Source organism: Colius striatus, chromosome 1, assembly GCF_028858725.1.
Source record: "Colius striatus isolate bColStr4 chromosome 1, bColStr4.1.hap1, whole genome shotgun sequence".
In the NCBI taxonomy this organism is placed as follows: Eukaryota; Metazoa; Chordata; class Aves; order Coliiformes; family Coliidae; genus Colius; species Colius striatus.
In genome coordinates this window covers 59589095-59611165 of record NC_084759.1, presented here as the reverse complement: position 1 = coordinate 59611165, position 22071 = coordinate 59589095, and the positions used below count along the sequence as shown (strand labels likewise).

Sequence of the window (22071 nt, the reverse complement as noted above, 5' to 3'; positions counted from 1 at the left end):
AATGTTTATTTTGCTCTGATCAGTTTTGTGGTGTAAATAGGTCAGAATATTTTGAAAGCACTGCCCAACAATGTCAGTTAATCCCTACTGATGGTATCCAGGGAAAATTTAGCTTCCCTCTCTCCCCACCTCCAACATAAGTGACAATAAATGAACACTTTAACTGAAGCACGGGGGAATAAAGCTCCCTCTGGGCTAAGGTAGGAAGTACAATTTGATAGTATTATTATGAACATTTTGAGCTTGTAATACTTCAACAAAGCTCTGCTATTAGAGATGGAAGCCCTTGCGTGTTTTTCATAACCAACAGCTGCGCTGATGGGAAGCACCGCTTGGGAACAAGTGTTTAGCTCGTGTCTGGCAGATTCAGCAAATTCCACAACGATTTCTGCAAGTGCCAGGCAGGAGCCCAAAGCTTTTGCAGCTGCAGGAGTGAGGTGGCTCACCGAAGGCCACAGGGATACAGTGCCTGGCGTTGGCGGCGGCCCAGCGGTCCCCTCATCCGCAAGAGCTGCTTCAGAAACCCCCAGCTCCCCAAAGACATCCTGTGCTGACACCACAGCACAGCTCTGTCAAAACAAGGCTGTCGGGTGGAAGCGATGACCCGCTGCAAGGGCAAGAGAGACAACGGACCACGTGAGGCCACTGGCGTCCCTGAGCAGTCTCTCGCTTGGCAAGCGCAAGTTGAATTCCTGTTGGAATGATGCAGCTCCTTCCCTTCCCCTTTTACTCACAAGGAAACAGGAGCAACTAGAGAATTAACAAACAGCTCACTTTTCCTTTTCTTTCTTTTTTTTTTTTTTTGTCCCTGTACAATCATCTATCAGTTTATGATCTACATACAGGCTGGAAATAAAAATGACTAAAAAAATATTTAAAGCACTATTAAGGAAAAAAAACCCCTTTTTTAAAAAAATATGTAATAGGTTGAACATGTGAAAAACTGTCCAAGAGCCAAATTCTAGTAAAACCATTTCTGAATGCAGAGCACTCTTTTGCATGCTGAAACCGACCCTGACTCTAGAAGAGCAATAGATGTACCTGAGAGATTCAGATTCCTCATAGAAATAACTCATGTATCTATCATATGCATATAAGAATACTGCTATATGTATGTAAGGATGTTTGAATGGCTTGGATTCTAAATACCTTTGCAATGTAGAAGTCAAGTAAATGAAATAAACGTTGCATTAAATGAAAGCTAAGAACAGAGCTAGAGACAGATATAACCGCTTTGCTCTTTTACAAACATCTCATGCAAATCATCTCTATGTAGAAATTTTGCCAATTTATTTCTATTCAGGATTGAAATAAGATAATTTTTGTTTCCAATCCAATTGATAATGTGCACTCTTCAAAACAAAAGCCATCTCTCGGGAAATGAACAGTCCAACATTAAGCCACTCCTGCTCACTTTGCCTCCGGTAATAATAAAAACCTACTGTAGAGCTTTTAATCTTCAAAGCATTTTACAGACATTACGTTCACATAACTCCTTTGCAACTTCACATCAAGCAGCAACCCAAGGCATATGAGGGGCCAAGAGATTTAAAATGGTGATAATGGCTATTACATTGCAAAATCAGCTATAAACACATGCTGTAAAATAACTGATGGATTCTGATTTCTCATAAAGAAAGCAGAACAAATACTGCCTCAGAGAAGCATCATGCCCATTTCACTCAAAGATACTGGATGTTCACAACAGCTGTGGTTATGCAGCTAAGGTACCTTACAAACATCCTGTATCTACAGCTTCTCTGAAAGTGTAAGTGCTATTTATTCCCTCACACAGAAACCAAAGCAGTAGCAATGTAAAGCTTACAGAGTACAAATGACCAATATGTAACTTTCTTCGGGAAGGGGGCGTCACCTTGAATGCTCCTGGCCACAGGGATGTAGCACAAAGACACAAACTCTTCCAGCTCTTAACAGCTACATTCTACACACAACATTTAAAATTGGCCAGAAGAGTTCCCTGACACAAAGGTCAGCTGGCCTCTACATCCTCAGGTTTCAGAGCAGGTTATGTTCAAGCTGCCTATTAGGCACAGTCCCTGGGCCACAAGTAGGTCCTCACCAGTTAAAGAAGTTGTTAGGAGAGGTTAGTTGGCATAGGCAAAAAACCTTGCCAGAGATTGTTTGGATAATTTGCCAGCACAGATAATCACATTTGGGTCCCTGGGAATAAACATTCCTTGGCAGTGTTTAGTTTATCACTACAGAAAAGGTCAACACGTATTCTTGTTTGCCTGTGGATCCAAACCAGAAAAAAGAAAAGACAAAGAAACAACAAAACCTCTAAATGAAACACTTTGGAGGCAACAGCACAGAAGCAAGTCAGATGCTCAGCTGTTTGCTGTGTACTACACTCATGTTCCTTCGTGCTGATCTCTCTGCCTAATTAGTAACCTGATTTTGAACCTCTACGTTTAATTATCACCTCCACTGCCCAAGACATGCAACCACAATTGAAATTAGCAATGTATTTTTTTAAGTATCTAGAAAGGTATGAGATATGAAAATGATGTCCCCTTGATCAAAAGAGACGTAATCTTCAAGCTTTGACAGAAAGGGATCAAGTGGGCAAGACCCAGTACTGCCTTCAGAGGTGCAGAGCTTCACAACACGTGACTTGGGTATTTTTCAAAACAGGAATCACAAATGCAATACCCCTACACTAAAGCACAAAGCTAATATAAAGAGAAGTCAGAAAATCTCTTGTAAGGCCACAAGAAAACAATATACAAATTTATGAAAAGAGGGTAAATACCTTTGCTTTGATTTTAACTAAAAGTCAGGAATTTCCCAAAACAAAGCAAGTGTTTTTGGAAAGTGATGGGTCCAGAGACTGAGAAGCATATGCTGGGAAGCTGAATCCAAGCAGTAGCATCTGTAAACATGGAGAATGAACTAGAGTACCATTGTGCAGATGTGTGCAATTAAAGGTCCTGGTGACAGACCACAGCTGCAGATTTGCAGCGAATGAACAGATCCTCAAACAGCCACTTAACTTCCAGCCAACCACTACATGTTACACGATATGTTATCAGATGCCATTCTGATGAAAACTGAGATTATGACAGCTCACTGTTGTTGAATCAAGCAATAATCAACACCCCTCCAAACCCCAAAAAGCTTCCTCAAAGCCTTGGCTTGTCTGGAAGGCAATGAATAAAGCTCTGACTGCACACAGAAAGAAACTATCACAGGATAAACACGTAAATAACAAATGCAAGACAACATAAGGAAACCCAAAGGAGCTTCTGTAACTCATCTCCTACCTGTGAAGTTTAGCAGGTAAGAAAGAATCTGAAGCTAATGTCAACAATTGTCCAGTCAACTTTATTGTCCATTAGTCAGAGCAGATCTAAACAAATAGTAGGCATACCGAGAGACTCGTGGGGGGCACACTATGAAAAAGGACCCCACAGATGTTTATCTGATGAGCTTTCCTTGGCTGTTAGTGAGAGGTAAGGAAAAGAGACAAAGCTTTGCTGAGAGGAGGCCGAGAAGGCTTTGATCTCTTGGGAAGCCTGACATAACAGCTTTTTCATTTGCCTTCCCTGAAGCCCCTGTGTAGTCAGGGTCAAGGTACAGTGTTCAGCATCTCGCATGTTTATATTTTTGCTCTTTCCTCAAGACGTCTTGCAGGCAGAGAAAAGTACTTTCCATGGCAAAATCTACAGATATTCTTCAAATTAAACAGTATTGAGTCCCTGAAACGATGAGGACAAATTTTCTTCACGTACTACTGGCAGCTTCAGATAAGTTCTGCCAAATTAAAATCAATACACCCTGAAAAAATTCCTCTTGTCTTGCCACCTCGATTACTATTTCACATGGGAACAGCAATGCTTTGGTTATGGTGCTTATGGCAGTAATTGCTGGATTCAGTACTGCAAAGCCTCACTGATGCTTCCCAATGCACATTCTCACAGTCTCTTGTAATATCTTTCAGTTTGGAAAAGTTAATATATAAAATAAAAACTCTGAGCTTTTTGCTCTTCAGGACTTTTCTGTATTTCACCATCACACAATCAAAACTGACATAAAACATAGCTCTGTAGGTCTTCATCTCGGTGAAAGACTGATGTAATAACTTCCCCAAAACCAACAAAGAGCCTGAAAAAAGATGGTGGCTACTGCCCTAATATAATCCAGTTTCTAAACATCTCCCAGAGCAGTTTGTAATGGGTATCTGACAGGTGGCATCTGCTTGAAAGTCTTCTGTAGGCTGGTCAATGCTCCAAGTGGGAGGGCACTTGACAGTTGAGGCCTGAAACACAACTTCCATCCCCAGCTCTCTAAAAAAATGAAAACTTTGCTGTACGCCACACTTTATTCAAAGACTGGCTTTCACCAAGTGATCAAAAGCTGACAAGGCAACGGCTTTAAATTATTACAGAAAGCTCTAAACACAGCAGCTTTCCTCATTCAGGATGAATGACAGTTACTGTCATTTCTTTCCAGAGAAGGGAAAGGAACAGAGGCGATAAGGTGCAGCCCTGTCACATTTTACATGGAAACAAGAGAACGTGAAGCGAAGTCAGCACGGGTGTAAAGCGGGAGCCCCACCAACAGCAGATAAGCAGGAGTGACAGCACAGACGGGAGGCAGCGGGACTGCAGCTCTTCACAGGTGTTTTAGGCAGAGCTGGAACCAGATCAGTAACCAGAGATGCGGTGCGGACGTCACAAAAAGCCAATCAGCGGGACCTCCTGCTAGAGGGGGACACGGGACATGAGCAAGGCTGCTGGCACCTCATCAACTACACAGCTCCTTGCAGGAAAGTGTATTTTTCAAATTCTGCTCATTATCTGTACACACTCGGCATGACTGAGGCAACTCCAAACACATTAAAATGTACTGTTGCAAAAGCCTGCTACATAAACTCAGACAAAGCCACTTTAAGTGGGCACTTTCAAAAGCCAACCTAGAGTCTTATCTTCAAAGATGGGAAAAAGTCTCTGATCTCAGGATGAAAGAGTTTCAGTTTTGTTTGTCCAAGCACTGCAGGTAATTATATTAATGTGAATCAAATGTTAGACCTGCTGACATTTAGATCCTGTCATGTTATACAGTACATCAAAAGAGTGAAAGATGGAATATAATGTGTAGCTCTAGAATCTTAGTTATCTCAGAAAGCTAATTATTAACTATTGTGGTAAACCTTGGGTGAGGTCATTATTGGAAACTGGGTAAATAAGATAGGGAAAGAGATTATTCTGTAAACGTTAGGTCAAAGGAATTAAAGGCAAAACCAAACAGTGCAAAAAAATGCTTAAGCATAAAATTAAACTAGTTCTATATTCCAGGAATTAATACATTTGTCAACGTTTAAATCATTGTTCTTGTAGATTAACTGCAAAGTTCCAGAAGCCCAAAGACTTGAGGCTTCTCTTTCATCCCCATGAACAGCACCGGAAACAACAACTTTTTCTAGGAAGACTCATTGGTCCTATTATCAACTCATGGGTCCCCCACCAAGCACCTCAATCAGGTAAAGCAAATCCCAGTGACAACACAATGGCACGAAGTTTTCTGGATGCAATTAGAGACCAAAAAGAGAGATGTAAATCAGATTAGTATATTAAAATGTGTCCCCAAGTTTAGAAGACAAAATGGTCATTTTCACCTACCAGGCTGTTGAAAGATCTTTGAACAGTGTTTAACCTGCAAGTGCTACCTGTTTTCTTGCTACAACTTGATTAAATTACAGAAAAGAAAACCAAAGAAAAGCAAAGCCACTAATGAGAGAAGGACTGAATACAATTCAAATGAAGTGTCCCTTTTCAGTCACCGAATAAGTTAATTTAGATGGCAGAAGTCAACCTGGTAGGCTTCATTTGAATATTAACAATGCAGCAGGAAGAAGAGCAACCCATCATTCAGAAGCACTGGTGTCACAAGTATGTAGCAAGAGATTGCTCTCAGTGTGCAGATACAACAGTCTTCACTTGCTCCATTTTCTACTTTCAAGGCAGGAGTCTGAGTGACAACAAACCCCAAGATATCTTCCATGCGGACACAAGGTCCTCATTCAGGTACCAGATCTTGTGTTTCACTAGGAATTGGCTTGTCAACACACTACACTAGTCAGAGCCAACAACAACAATAACAAACTCAAATGCAAATTACACAAATAAAGGGGCCACCTCTCCTATGCAGAGCAGAGCCTTTCTCATGCTGGGAGAAAGAGCTCCAAAGAAGACACTGTTGACTCTCTTCTCTGACCATTCTCACGTAGACATGACAACAGCACTCAAGGTCAGCCTTATCTAGCCTTGTAAAGATACCACACGTATCAACACAACCATTTTATGACCTGCATTTGGGTATATCCAAATATTGAGAGCAGTTGAATGTTTTTATCTCAATCACATTACAATGCATAATATGACAATCTCCTCCCTGAAAGTATAATGATAAGCAAGTGTCTTGACTGCCTATTTTCAGAGTTTATGGAAGTGGTCTTGACCTATTAATACTTCCTGTGACACACACTGACTTGATAAGTAGAGTCTGTCAAATATTCTCCCAAATGGACTGCAATCAACCAAAACCTGTGACTTTAAAAGTGACAGAAGGAAGTTGACAATGTAATTTCCCTCAGAATGAAACAGACTTAAAATGCCCCTAGAAAAACTAATGCATTTTCTGTTTTTTCCATGTTAAAACCAATAAAGAAAGTGACAAGCTTTTACCACACCAGTATCCCTCTCTAGTTTCTGTTCAACTCTTAAGTCACAGATAATAGTTGAATCAATATTCAGAGTGCTAAAGCACTTCAAATCAGCTGTGGATGCATGAGAAAATAGAACGAGTCTCAGTCTAAATATCTGCTTTGCTGGTTGTTAGTTGGAAAAAAAAAGAGAGAATGAGACCTTAAAACCTTCAAGTAACAATTAAAAAAAAAATGTGCAAAACCAAATCTCAAGCATGTCTGCCTTCACTCTAACTCAAGAAAGATTAATACCAAAGAAATCCTGGTGTCAAATCAGAGCAGTGTGGCAAGTGTTCGGAAAGATGAATTTAGCCAAGATCTAACTGGACCAAAACACTCCTACACACATACATATCTCTTTCTGAGAAACCAGAAAGCAGCAAGAACAGAAGCACAGTGATGCTAAAAGACTTTTGGCTACTTCTTGCATCTTGAGAGGTGGAAAAACCTCTGTTATAATCACCTGGGAGAAGGGCCTCTGCAACCACAAAGAGGAAAGGGACTATAGTACCTCCCGTGCTCTGTTCACTCTGCAGCACACAGCTAAGAAGCAGCAGCTTTATGCCGAGAAAGCAGGATCCAGGAAACGAGCCCATGAACAAGTTTTGTCTGCAGCACTGCATGACTGGATTAGAAATGGTCTAAGCACGCTTCTCTGAGTCAGGGAGACATAGTCAATGTCTTTGTGCTAAGTACTTAAGAAAAAAAACTTCAAACTTTCTCATGTGATTCCTAGCTGGGCTGCTGTTTAAATGAGGTTTGGGATAAAAGATCACAAAGTTTATGCCTGCATCTTCTCTGCAGGTGTAACAGGGATCCAGTGGTCAAATCACTTGGAAGGCATCTTTTTGGTAATCAGAGCAACCTGTGCTTTCTCCTTGACTTTCCCTGGTGACAAGAATACTTGCACTTCTTCCAGCAGCTGATTCAAAAGAGATGTTAGTCCCACATTACACAGGAGTGTTTAATAGCTATCCTTAGCTAACATAACTAAATGCTATGAGCTTCCTCCCACAAACGACAAATGTTTTTCAATCTTCTCTCCATGTAATGCAACAGAAAGGCCCCAAAATGTTAAGATTGTTCCTGGGCTTTCTTTAAGAGACTTGGCACTGGTTAAAAGTGTTCAAATAACCTATCGGGAGCTCACTATCCATGATTCACTTTCATGACTTTTTCAAATCATCAAAACATCATTATCAGTAACTGGCCTCAGCACACAGGCCAGCCTCACAAGAGTTTTCTCCCTCATTGTTTTGATTTCAAACAGGAAAGAAAAATCTTCAAGATCCAAACCAAAACTTCAACTCTGCAATTAACGATAAGACTTTCAGCAATTCTGGCAATCTTCCCTAGTCCACACAGGTTCACAGATACAACCAGCTGGGAGGAAGGTATTAGTTCTAAATCCACAGCTAATTCATGGTGACTCTTTTGAAGATAATGGAAAAATTACATGACTTCTTCAGGACCACAAGGAATTAGTGACCTGACCTCTCATACTACTTCTCTGATAAAACTTGGGAGATCAAGGAGTATATTGACTGTTGACTTCACAAATTGTCTGACAAGCAGGTTATAAGTGATCTACTCAGTAGTAGCTCCATCTTTCCTGGACTACAGAGAAATGAAAACTCTGTAACAGATTATGAGTCTTTGCAAGATGGGAATATAACACAATAGATTTATTCTCTTGTTTTAAATTATAAGCAGCTGGGTTTGTATAGCTCACTGACAATGTGATCATTTGCCTATCAGGAAAGCTTAAGCTAACCCAACACAAGTAACCAAGAAGTCTATCCAACTTGACCTGAGCCAGCAAATTAACATGGGGAATACAAAAAACTCCCTGAAAACTGTTGTCTAGAAAGTTTCCAACACTAATGCAAGAAAGTATGTACACAGCTACAACAGAAATCCACACAGAAAAGCCTACAATACAACTCAATAGAAAGCAACAGCTAAATTTCGTCTTGTCTGTATTTGTGCAGAGTTTACAGCAGGAACATGTTAGCTGAGAAAACAGAAAAATGTAGCACAGGTCAGGGGTAGTGGTGACAAAATCGAGGCAGCTATGACCAAGAGTCGGTATATTCCACTATTCAAAAGATGCTGACACCTGCAATACACACTTCTCACTTCTTCACAGGAAGGCAAAAAGTCAGTCAGCACAAATATTGAACTGGTTATCTGGTCAGGTTTTTTAATTTATACTTTCATCGATACCACCTTGTTGTGGAAGGGGTCATAATGCATTTGATAGAATTTCTGAACAAAAAGAAAAAAGCTAATATTGACTATTCAAGGCTCTTATACACAGAGTTATTCTTCAGCTTAGGTGGTAAGGATGCACAGCACCAGGTGTGGAAACTTCATTATTCCAGATCCCAGACTACCACATGCAGTCCCAGCTCTCTTCATTCCCTTTTCCCGTGACCGCAGGTAAGTCATGAGACAAAAGCCACAGAGGAAGCTGTATTATGAGTGTCCCCATCAAGGGATGTTACACTAAAAGGAATCCCAGGATGGTCTGCAGCTAGGGCCATGTGGAATTGCCCTTGCAATGCTGCAGGATGGATGTCTGTTTTCATAACCTCCTGCAATCCTACTCAATCTTTCTCACATAAAATTCCTCAGATCCTTGAAGAGACAGATGTTTGCCAAGAACCTCAAATGCAACAGTGCAACTTCTAGCTTCACTAGTCATGCCACCAAAGACCTGCTACTGCAGCTCTAAAGAGCTAGAGGAGCCCTCTCATTCAGGGGGCAGCAGCAAAAAAAGGGCATATTCTTCCCTTAAGGTGTCCCCTGTGAGGCGAAGGTAGTAGGGAAAGGTGGCAGCAGCCAAGTCACAGAGGAGCTGATAAAATGTCAGACTCGTGGCAGTACAAAATGGCAGCTGAACCCTGGCGAAATGCCAAGCTGTTCAAACACTGAATTGAAGAGTACACGGGGCTATAATTATGATTAACATAATAAGAGAGTGGTACAACAGCTACCTAGTTACTCTGAAGGGTCATGGAGAAATCATAACAAAGCCAAGTTTTAAGGAGAGACACAAAAGAAAACAATGACGTAGCTGCTCAGTGGGTTTTACCCAGAGGTTCTTCCATGCGTGAAGTGCGGCCCGGGAGAAAGTACAAAGACTGTTTAAGAGATCAGGCTCTGAATCAAGAGCGGCTGGCCGTGCCTGCATAACTCACAAGGCTCCACAACATAGAAAAGATCATATGAAAAGTGTGACAATGAAGACAAAGGACCTCACGAGAAAAATAGGCTGTTTGTGCAAATGTGAATTAAACCTGGGCTCAATAGTCAGTTGAGATTTTTCTTTTCCCTTCTAAATAGAAAAGACTGTTTTCTCTTTTCCTCAAATGAAGCATAAGAAAAAAAACCCAAGAATATTTAACAAGCAAAATCTGAACATTCTGATATTTGCATTTTTAAATTTTGAATGTCGTGGAAACAATATTTACGGATCCATTGCTTCATCTAATTAGCCATCTGTCTGGGTGAAATGAATCAGAGTTGTAGTAAAACTATTAAACACTGAATTTCAGACATAAAGCTATATGGATATGAAAGTTTGTAGATCCACTGTAGTTTGTACAGCTGGAAGAATTTATAAATAAAGATGGAGTTTAAAAACAAAGTTCTCTTTGAAAACAGAAAAGATCAGAGCTCAGACTGACATCTGAATTCCACAGAAGACCCTGAGAATCTGTGTATGAAAAAAATCAGCCTTATTTAGTAGGCACAATTCGGTCCTCCATGAACAGAAATTTTACTGTTTAGACATTGTCACCTCCACACCTCCATTTATAATCATATTAACTTTTTCTGTTACCACAGACATCAAAAAACACGTGTATATGAAATTGCTTTTCCCCGGGCAAGGTAAACTCCTTCCTATACAAGACGACCATATGCTGTATCCCATGTGTCATCAAGACAAGCTAAGTTACAAGTTAATACTGTGATTAAGATTCTCCATCTCACATGTTATCATACCATCTCAGATATAACACTAATTGCAGAAGCATGTTCGGTAATGCAGTTGGACTGGTAAAAACCCTACCCTCTACCTTGTACTTGCTTTCAAATACAATTTCTCCATTGTCCAAAATCCACTAAATCGTGGGTTTCTTCTGTCTCTGAAAACCCAGCAAACTCAGAAAAAAGCACAACTCTTAATATCTGTCTGTTTAACTGACTTCTTCTAAGTACATCCCTCTACATCAAAAGGAATGAAAGCCATCTTTAGAATGAAATAAACTTATGGCTTCCAACCGCAGGTGACTCCCATAAGGGTCTTTTTCTTCCCCATATTCTTCTTCTCAGACACTGGAATACTTCTATTGTCATAAATCCTTCCTGATAGCAATATCTGACAAGTATGATTTTAAATTACACTTTTTCTACCTTAATCACAGCTTTGCTGTGTACATCAACAGACTTTGACAAGCACTCGTGCAAACTAAGCTCAGGGATGTATACCTAAAGCACATGTCTTAATTCTCATTTGCAGTGCTCATCGTAAACCATCACATCACCTAATTGAAACAACTTATCCTGTAAAAGTTCACCAATCAGTAATATATTTCAGGACAAATTCAGGAAAGCATATGCTGATTTTCCCAATTAGGATAGTTACTCATTAAACTTTTCATCTGCTTCTTAATAAACCCTGTATTTTATATCAGTTTAAACAACCATCTATTCCAGGAACAGTTGTGCATCTAATGCAACATACTTATGAAGAAAAATGAGAAGCAGCTTTTCTTTTGCACAGTGATAAATGACCACATACACACACTAGTGAGAGGAAAAAGGTACACTACTGTTAGATAGTATTAGGACTAAAGAAGCAAGAGAACTTCATTTACTTTACCAATCAAATGCAGATTCTAAAATGCTGACTTGTAGTGATTCTTAGTTCTGGATTTTGCCACTGTTCACAGTTAAATGCATTACAATCACAGAACACATGCCAGCAAGTAGCAGAAAGCAAGATCTTTGCTTTTTGATAGCAATTACAGAAAAAAAATGCAACTGATTGTTCTATAGCTCGCCCATCCTATAACTCAAAAGAGGAAATAACACAAACTAATCAGCTGTCAGACTGAAATGTTCCAACTAGTAATCCTGAGTTGCTCATGTTAAAAAAAAAAAAAGATAAGTCACTTACAGAACTGGATGAACAATCAGCTCTGGACTATATGATTTGATTACTGTTGCTGCATCTTTGGTACAAAACACATGGGATAAATCTGCACCCTAAAAAAGAAAATTTGCAAAGAGAATTATCAAATTTATACTTAATAATGACTTTAACATTCCAAGGTTTACTCAGAGAATAATTCACCTGAATTCTTCTTTGCAGCAGTTAAAGCAAACTTTATTGTTTTTTCTATTTTGGCTTAGACTATCGTGCAATAGTTTGGAGAATTTTTTTTTGCATCTAACTTACAATATGATTTTTTTCTGTTTCTCACTGATAGGATAACTGAAAACAGTTCTTGAACCTTTACTCAGTTGAGAAATGTTTCTTGTTGGTAGATGAGCAAAGACTAAAATGACACATACAATAAGAAGAAAGGCAAAAGAACACAGCAGAATAAGAGACAAGCTACATCACAGAGGAAAAATAATACTGTAATGTACTTGCAAAATACAGCTGTAGCAATCTATGAGTACGTATCTCATCCTAGCATTTTTACTCAATGGGTCAAATCAGTACCAGATAAAAGCCAGCACAATTTCAACACCCCATGAGTTCAATAAACATTAAAGCTGAGGAGTTCGGGCTCAAACTTCTGTTATCAACTAAAAAAATGAGACATACGCATAAAAATTAGGTAAAGGGTGACCAGAAAGCCTGACCTTGTATCTATACTGCATACTGAAATTTCCCAAGGTTAAGAAAGTGTCTGTGTGGAAATATCTGAATTGGTTCCCTACTTGCTGAAACAAATCTTCAAAAGTAAAAACATACACGGTGAATTCAAGGTACTGACACATTATAGAGAGAGTACTGAAAAGCATATGTATTAGGTAAGTATGACTTATTTACATTTGAATAACCACAACTGCATTTATCTAGTCTGCAGTAAACAGATTTTTAGACAATTAATATCACTAAAATGAGATTCACACTTCTAGGGAAAAAAAAGCTTAGAAAATACTTCTGCTAAAGATTATAACATAAACTATGCCATTAAAAATTGAGTTATCAATCAAAAACCTTTAGACTTAAAGCAAAGAAGAATTTTACTAGTCTAAAGCTGTAAGTTTTACAAAGCTGTAAGTTTAACAAAGTTGCTTCATGCAACACACTTGTAGGGACCAGAAAAAAAATTTGAAGAACTGTCTGCAGGACTGAAAACATCACTTTAAACATTAAACTAGAGTTATTTTATTGTTCACTTTTGGAGAAAATATTTTGTCAAGTTTTGAAATTACCTATCCAAGTCTCTGAAAAAACAGTTCTCTCCCTGAAATTTTCATTTTTTCCACATCCATCTAGCTTTACCTTACACAGAGAAAATCTTTGCAGAAAACATGGCAAAAGACATTTATTTTTCAAAGTATTCCTACAAATCCTGGACTAATTATTTCCCCTGTTAATTACAAGACCTTTCAGAATTCAAATTTCATGTGCAACACAGAATTAATGCTTTTGAAAAATGGTGCTTAGCCGAAATAAATGATGAAAAGTTTCTTTTGGATTGATACAGAAGAACACGTACCACTTTGAGAGCTGTAATTGCAGCAAAATACGGTGCTCCAGTGTATCTAGAATGAAATACAATGTAGATTAGGAAACACAGTCACAAGATGAGATAAACTGGAAATCAGTCTGTCATAATGAAGTCCCAAATTCACCAGTAAATTTTAAAAAAAGATCTTTCTTTTGCTTGCGATGAAAGAGAAGCGAATAAACTTGCTATGCTGAAGCCGATTTCAAACCTTGCTTTGATTTCAAAGGCAAAGGATTTCACCTTAGCCACCTGATCATTGCATAGAAGTATTCATTAAGATTATGGCATAAAAAGACAACCTTCTCAGACAACTTAAAAGTTGGTTGAGACAAACAAAAGTCAAGCACTGTTTCCAAGTCAAATCTCGGATCTGCGACCTGGGTTAATCCCATCTGGTTTTAGACACTTAAATAAAGTGCCTGAACTGTGATTCCAGTTGCCCTAAATTCTCTTTATGAAGACTGAAGAGAGATATAGACAGAGTCACCCTCCAGAGGTGCCTACTTCTGCCAAGAGGTAAGAACCTAAGCCCATTAGACCAACAGGAAAGCTAACTCCTTGCTAATCAACCCAGCTACAAGACAGCATCTTTTTGCTCTTTACGAAATGTTTATTAATGTCAGTGTCCAACAGCAGATCTCTTTTTACAGGAGAAAGATGCCATCTCTATTTCAAAAGGGGAAAATAAAACCCAGGAAGCTGTTGTGCCTCATTCAAAGTATTGTGCAGATTACTGAACGTGGCCAAGAAAAGAATAGAACCTGGTTTATTTCTAGGTCAGTGGAGCATTTAACTGATTTAAGCTGTCTCTACTTTTCCCCTGAAACGTGCTATTTCTATTACTCCAGAAAATACAACAAGGCATTGGCAGAATCTAGTAAACACCACAATTTATCAAAATAAAAGACACACAGTATGAAAATATTCTATTCCTGATTTATAAGCTCCATTTTCCAAGATACCAACACAAAAAACCCATCCAGATGTGCCACTGTCTTATTCTATTCTATTTACTTTATAATTTCGTCATGCAATGGGAAAAGACTATCGCTGAAAGCGCAGAGAGTTTGATGATCAGAAAACACAGAGAACACACACACAGACACAAACAGTGTTCTAAGTTTCAACCACACTCGCTACCAAAATCTTGCAATGCCTGCAGGGAAACATGTTCTTTCACAACTATGCATGGGCATCATGACGTTCTAGTAAAGCTCCCTGGAAAATATTCATGTTCTAAATGTAAGGTGAGTTTAAATGGCTTCAACAAGTACTTAGGACATCTTAGAACTCAGAAACAAAAATCAAATTTCTGTTTAACTTACTCTTGACATCCTCCAACAATGCCTATACGTCCGTCTTGACCTTTATGTCTTTTCCCACTTAGAGGAGGGATAACGTTGCGCACCAGTTGAAAAATATTCTCCATATCCTTTAGAGAGTGTGGTCTGTGCAGTGAAAAAGATCTTTCTATAACTGAAAAGAAGAAAATAAATGTTAAAGTATGTTCTTTCTTAAACTACCACCAGCGTTTCCTTTAAGTACTCATAAACCTTAAGAAAAAAAAAATCACTCAAAAGATATACACAAAGTGACATACTTCTAAAACACAGATGGTTTGTCACTTAAAGGCCTACAGAAAAGTGAGTAACTAGAGGTGATCATTTAAAAAATGAATTTAGAGTCTGATGCGGAGAATATTCCCACTGACTGTTCAGAGTCCTAATTTAGGGCTCAGGTACGGAAACAACAGCCCAGAATAGTTAGACGAACATTTTGTAACTAGAAATATCTTCTTAGTTCAGCTTGAAATCACTTCCAGAATTAAGCTCAACTGAAATAGGTACACTCAGTGGGGACTAAACACGTCCAGACAGAGAGTAAGCACAGACCAACTAAAACCATGTTTTAAACACACACCCTACCTTATTCTTTGCTCCCCCTTAAGGACTTCCACCTCTTAGCAGAATCAGAGCCTATCTCACCGCCTTTTTATTTTGGTAGGTAGTTGCAAACCATAATGAAAGTCTTTCTGCAAAACTATAATCCAATGCACTATATACAAACATTATAAACAGCATACAAAGATGTAACAGAACTACAGATCTTTGATGGAAAGCTACATATTAAAACAACTGCACACTCGTAACTCTACATATTCAACTTACTGGTTCAAAAGACTAGAGGAATTTAGAAGAAAAAATATTTCACCAATTACAACTAAAGAGAATTAAACCATTTACCTAACATGAGACAAATCTGAAGATGAGTAGAAGATCAGTACTCCTATCAATGATTTGGTAACTATTAACAGCAGCAAATACACTAGAAGAGTAAGTCCTTACATTTCAACAAAGCTCCTCATTAACTGCACAACTCTGTTCAGAAGAGCAATTTATTTGAATGTTAATATTAGTCTCCTAGTTTGTAGGTATGCTTACTTTATTTTTTACAGATCTTCTAAAAAGCTTTCAAGGAACTGCTATATAGTAATATATAATTATGTAAAAAAATAACTCCCAAGATACTCCTTACTTTCAGCTGTATAAGATTTAGTAACTCTACCTCTTGACTCCAAGGAAAGAAAAAAAAAAAAAAAAAAAAGGAAAAATCAGTTCCAGAAATTTTGGAGATAACAATGGGGGAAAAAAACATAATAGGAAAAATCTGCACCTGCAAGCTATCAGCAGACAGCATCTTTTTCTCACATCTTCTACAGAATCTAAACCTAAACCAGACATACTAATCTTCAGTAATAAAATGCTTTAGTGTTCAATAGCGATAAATACTCCTGGCTAATCTTTTGCTTTTAAAATCTTTCTGTAACACAGGCATCCCATTCCTGTTGAAATTTTAAAAAGAAAATAAAAGAAAACAAACACTCCGTTTTGGATTATTGACAAAATAGCATTGCAGTGACCCAGAGGAGAACAAAACGCTCATCTCCTCTGGAAACAGGGCTGATTATTTTCTTCAAATCACACTTGGTGAACTCTCTGGTTTTCAACCACACAAGAAACACACTCATGTAGCTTGTAACCTTTTAAAGTGCAATGTTGTTAAGAAGGTCCTCTGCTTCTTTTCTGATGTTTTTTGTTTGTATGTAAATATAAAGTGACTGCATTATAAACAGGGAGAAAAGAGAGAAGTAAGGAATAGAGCCCCATTTACCTACAGAAACACTAAGGCCTATTTAGCTACAAACAACTGAAATCTTAATACCTTAAGAGATGTGCTGCCTGAAGCGTTATTTTCACACTGTATTATAAACACTTTGCTACACCTTCACCAATTAAAATATTAGAATCCAAGCTGCTCTTGCTACAGTCTAATATATATAATGCATTTTTGCACATTGCAATATGACTGTACATCAACAAAACCCAGCAACAAAGGCAAAACTTTAGTTTCAAGTCTTTAAGGATAATGAAACTCTTTTCAAAGAAAAACCTTTGAGAAGTAACCACAAGGCCTTGTTCGTATTATCAGCCTAGTCTAGAACCTCAGACAACTTCCTAAGGGATTTTCTAAAGCACTCCAGGTTTCCTTTTAATTTAAAAGTGAAAGCAACATTTACAGCACAGAATTCATACGGATAATGTAATTTATCTATGGAAATCTGCTGCCATCAACAAATGCTACAGACCAACTATCTGGTCAAGAAGAAACACAATCAAGTCAGCCAGCCTAAACCCTCAAACAGCCTAACCGTCCAGTCTCACATGCATTTTACAGGGAAACACAGTACGTTAACGTAGAACTGAAAAGGCTCCAAGATCCTCTCGGGAACCAGAGAACGCCCTTTGGGATCTGTCGTGCTGGATTATTGTTCAACACTGAGGCTAGGTGTTTTTTTTCACCTTTTCGAACTACGATTTTGTCCTCCCAGCAGCGTAATTTAGAATTAAACCAGAATGAGACTTGTTCTGTTTTCACATGGCAGCCTACAGCCACCAAGCCCCTAGCTGACTGTTTTCAGCACTGATAAGAGTACCCGTTTTCCTCTTGCCCATGCAGTCCACCTCCCTGTACAAAGAGACTCTGATAAAGATACATAACACGGAGGCACAGATCCCGAGAAGTATGTCAACGAATGCTAATATCCTATCATCAGCTTCTGGACCATGCCTAAGGTACGGAAGGAAAAGTCTGTGCACAAACACCAATTCTAGAGTTATTGCTTTGCTTTTTTCTTTAAAATAAATTCGGACACCCAAAGAATTTGTAAGTGAACTGGTGTAGAAGAAAAATATATGCCAATATTTTCATCTTCTATTACACCTACTACAACCGTACGATATTAAATGTTAAATTAAAAGATTCAGAATTTCTATTTAAAGAAATTTATTTTAAAGAAGCTGATTTGAACATTTGACTTACTTTGGTGTAGGCAAAACTCCACTCTTTTCCCAACCCTGAAAAAACACATGCACAGCCTTAACTTCATATACTAGGTTAGGCCTGTTAACAGCAGCAGAACCTCCGCTACAAGGTACCTAATGTTTCCAGATAGCTTTCTGCAAATGTGCTGTCTTTTACACGTAAAACTTCTCCTAACTTCACCTTATGCAGAGGTGAATGTGGAACGAATTCCCCAACAATTATAAGCTTTGAACGGCGTGATTTCGCTCATTAGAACTTGTTATAACTAATGAATCTATATTAAATAATCGGTACTATGATATGAATGATGTTTTCACTTCATTTTACATCAGACAGACAATATCAAATAATTCCAATTAGCTTTTATTTTCAAAAGCTGCTTACTACCAGTGCTTTCACACAGAAGTTTAAAAAAAAAAAAACAACCCTAGCTTTTACTTATGCCATAGAAGGAAGTACCTATCGGTGGAGAAAGTGCTGCTGTCATAGCATTATAATTAAAGTTATCCCCATACGAACGATGGTTCGCTCTCTGAGGTGGGCTCGTCGGTATAGACTGTGACCTTTGCGATATCGTAGAAGAAATTCCTGCTAACATCTGTCCCAACATCTGTAACATCTGAAGCTCTCGAGCATGCTCAGCTTCCCGTCGTTTGTCCTCAATTTTGAGCCTCTGCTCTTCATATCTGTAAAATTTCTCTTCTGTATCCACACTCTGCTGCAGGAATTTTTCCATCATTTTATCCAACGTTAAATTTGCATGGCGTTTTTTTGATCTTTTGGGCTGACTGAGAGGTGGGGTCATAGTTGGAGCACTGATTTCTTTAAAGCCTAAAACAAGAAGAGAGACAATTACTTTTCTGAAGGAAAATCCTTTTCAAAGAAGAAAGCATCCAAAAATCTCCATGAGACATGCACCTAACTCATCCCAAAGTTGTTATGCTTTCTTGATGCAAACTGTGATTATCGAAGGTAGTCTTATTCCACAGTACCCACGCAAAACCACACACTTCTGCAGTTATAAAGGTAACTCAAAAAATCACACCGAGGCATCTTTTAATTGCTGTAGTACTAAACTTCAACAATAGGAGTCTTTTTGATCTTCTAAAAAGGTTTAAGTGAAGGCTATTAAATAGTATAGCCTCATTTGTGTATTGCAGGTAATTACATTAATCTAAATTGAGTTTCAGTCTGTTGGCATTCTGGATTTGCATTTCAAAAGAACATTAGTGTAAACAACTCTTTGATGGGGTTTATGTGTAAAAAGAAGGTTGGTTAAAGTCGACCAATTGGCTGATTCCTCAGTGATGTCAACTTCTGAAGACAGGTTCATGTTTGTACTAAAACCACGGCATTAATGTAGATTTAAAACAAACGTATAACACTGCACCCAACAACACAAACACAGAGCTGAGGGTAAAGAACGAGCAAGGAAACGGCAGGCTTTATCTCAGAGCTGCTTCTGTCCGCAAGCCCGCTCAAGTTCACAGCAGTGTTTCTCAAACAACAACTCAAGCAATTAATTATGTAAAAGCTCTCCCCTAGCTTTTTGGCCCATCTGCAACAATAAGCAGATTTTGCAGGTATTATCGTCATCACCGTTTTAATACCGATTAACAAAACTGCACATAGTCTGCAGGCAACGGGAAAATCCTCCAGCGAGAAGGATGCCTATTTTCTTGTACAGCGCTACCTGACACTTTGTCTTGATAATCTCTGCGCTAGTTTCCTATTGATAAACACTGATAAAAAAAACTCTCTACGGTCTCCGGCCACCAGCAGCTCCCCCTACCCGATTTGCAGCATTTCCCGCCCCCGCGGCAGCCCGCTCCCCTTCTTGGCAGTGCTCGCGGGTTGGGGCAGGGGGTAAAGCTCTCGGGGACAAGCAAGGTGCAGGGGGCACTGGCGGATTTCAGAGCGCAGAGGACAGGGCGGGAGGGAGGAGGGTAAAGCAGAAGCCACTAGAAGCAGGAAAGCTGGAGCGCAGAACCGGCAGCTGGGCTGCGGGAGCCCGAGGCGGTGGGGGGGCCGTGTAGCCCGCGGGGATGAGCGGAGGGCACCCGGAGCCGGGAGCCCGCCAGCTACTCACCGTCGCCCGGCGGCACAGGGATGGCGAAGGGGGGGCACTCCACCTTGATGGGGTGGTCGGCATAGGAGGAGCACTCCCCGGAGTCCTCGGTGAAGTTGTCGCGGGGGGACTCCAGATCGGCGTCTTCGTCCAGCTCGGCGTCCACCTCCCGGCTGTTGTGCGGTGTGCCCGGCGTGGGCGGCCCGGCCAGCGGCCCCGCCGGCTGCGGGCCGTCAGGCGGCGGGGCCAAGGGCTCCGGGGCGCCGTCAGCACCCCCCCGGCAGCTGAGGATCCGGTCCATCTCGTCGTAGTACTTGCATATCTTGCGGGCGTGCCCATTCTTCTTCAGCCCGTCCCGGGCCTGGTAGTACTGGCGCTTGAGGCCCTTGATGCGGATGCGGCACTGCTCAGGGGTGCGCTCGAAGCCCAGCTCGGCCAGGCGACAGGCCACGTCCCGGTACACATGGCTGTTCCGAAAGTTGCCGTCCAGCGCCGACTGCACGTCCGCCTCCCCCCAGATCTCCAGCAGCGCCCGCGTCTCCAGGTCCGACCACAGGAAACCCCGCGTGTTCGTGATCATCCTTGGCCGGCCGGGGTCACTGCAATGGCCGCGCACCGGGGAGAGGGAGGGAGGGAGAGACGGAGGGAGGGGGAGAGCGAGGGAGGGACGGAGGGGGGCGGAGGAGGGCGGCGGGGAGGAGGGAGGGAAGGAGGGGGGTTTAATGCCCGCACTCGGCTCTCCCAGGGGGCGCCTACGCCAGCCCCGGCCGCGGCAGACACGGTGCGGCGGGGAGCGCCGGGCAGCCGGGCCCTGGGCCCCGCATCCCAGCCCGGGCCGCAGCCGCTCGCAGCCCGCACGCGAACAAAACTTTCCAGGCGCCGCTTTGCGCTGCAGGCACCTGCAAAAAAGGGAGGGGGAAGGAGCGGGGTATGTTTTGTTTTGTTGTTTTAAAAAAAACCAAACAAACCCACAAACCAACACCTTCCACCTCCCACCCCGGCTCGCCCGCCTTCCGAAAACGATAAATAAAAAATACACAACCGGGCTCCTGGCGCGGAGCCGCGGACCCCTCCCCCGGGGCAGGACGCGCCGCCACCCCGTTCAGGCAGTCACCCGTGCGCGGCCGCTCCCCCGCCCCGGGCTCCTCCGGAGCGGCAGGACGACGGCGCTGGCTGGACTTGGAGGCCCTGCTCATCACAGTGCGCCTCCCTCCCTCCCTCTTCCCCTCCTCCCTTCCCTCCTCCCTCCCTCCCCGCCGCAGTGGAGCGCGCTCTCTGCAAACACACACACACACACACACACACACACAAGCACGCACGCACAGGGCGCTGCGGCTCGGCGCCCTACCTCGCCCCAGCGCACCGTCGTGATGCGCCAGCACGGGCAACAGCATGCCTGTCCCCTCCCCAGGGCCGCCCCGTGTCGCATGGCCCCGGGGCCGGCAGGCAGCCAGGATCCCGCACGCCTGCATCGGCGCACACGGGAGCGGTCCCCGCGGCGCGGAGGAGGCCGGGCGCCAGCGGCTCGGCTAGCCCCTGAGGTTCGCCACAAAAGCCTACGCTGCGGCTGCTAGAGACGAGGTTTCCTGGAGGCTTCCGCTGCATCGGGCAGCCCCTGCCCTTGGCGGACCCTTGCCAAAGTGCTGGTGGTTAGGCTTGTCCGCCCTTCCCGCCCCCAAGTCATCTCTTCGCGAGGCAGGTGGGCGGCCCGGCAGGCCCCACGCTGCATGCGGGGGTGGGTTTGACTGCACCGCGCCGCCCCCGGGCCCTACCGCCGCCCACACGCCGCGACGGCCCCTGCCCTTTCGCTACGGTTTTGCTCCGAAACCCCTCTCTGATGCGAGCTGCGGGACGGGGGCGCCAAGCCCACCACTCCGTCACGGGGCCCGCCGCCGCCGCCCCTCTCACGCCCCTGCCCAGCCCCCCAGCATGGCGATACGGCCAAGGCCTCCGCCGGGCGGCCTTGTTTTCCTTGGGCAACACCCGCTCCCGGGCTTCCGCGGCCCCCTCGGAGGGCAGCGCTCGGCACCGGGCAAGCCTGCCACAGGCAGCCCCCGGCACCCACCCGGCGCGGCCCGCCTCCGCCTCCCCTCAGGGGCGGGCCCCAACCCGTCCCAGCCAGAGCCCCGCAG

General features: G+C 42.1%; 1 protein-coding gene across 7 annotated transcripts in view; it reads right to left on the bottom strand.

The window, feature by feature from the left end:
* NAXD (NAD(P)HX dehydratase) overlaps positions 1-22071 on the bottom strand; it is an 86147-nt gene that overhangs the window by 29251 nt on the left and 34825 nt on the right. For 3 of the 7 annotated variants that reach the window (XM_061996671.1, XM_061996680.1, XM_061996662.1), the window contains 3 exons: positions 14814-14964; positions 13477-13522; positions 11916-12004 (listed from right to left, as the gene is read on the bottom strand). In XM_061996671.1, coding sequence (XP_061852655.1) covers positions 11916-12004; positions 13477-13522; positions 14814-14964 — 286 coding nt within the window. Of the gene's footprint in view, positions 1-11915; positions 12005-13476; positions 13523-14813; positions 14965-18330; positions 18703-19960; positions 20839-21287; positions 21859-22071 lie in introns of those variants that run through there. The other 4 variants (XM_061996629.1, XM_061996637.1, XM_061996654.1 and 1 more) reach the window with 4 other exon arrangements.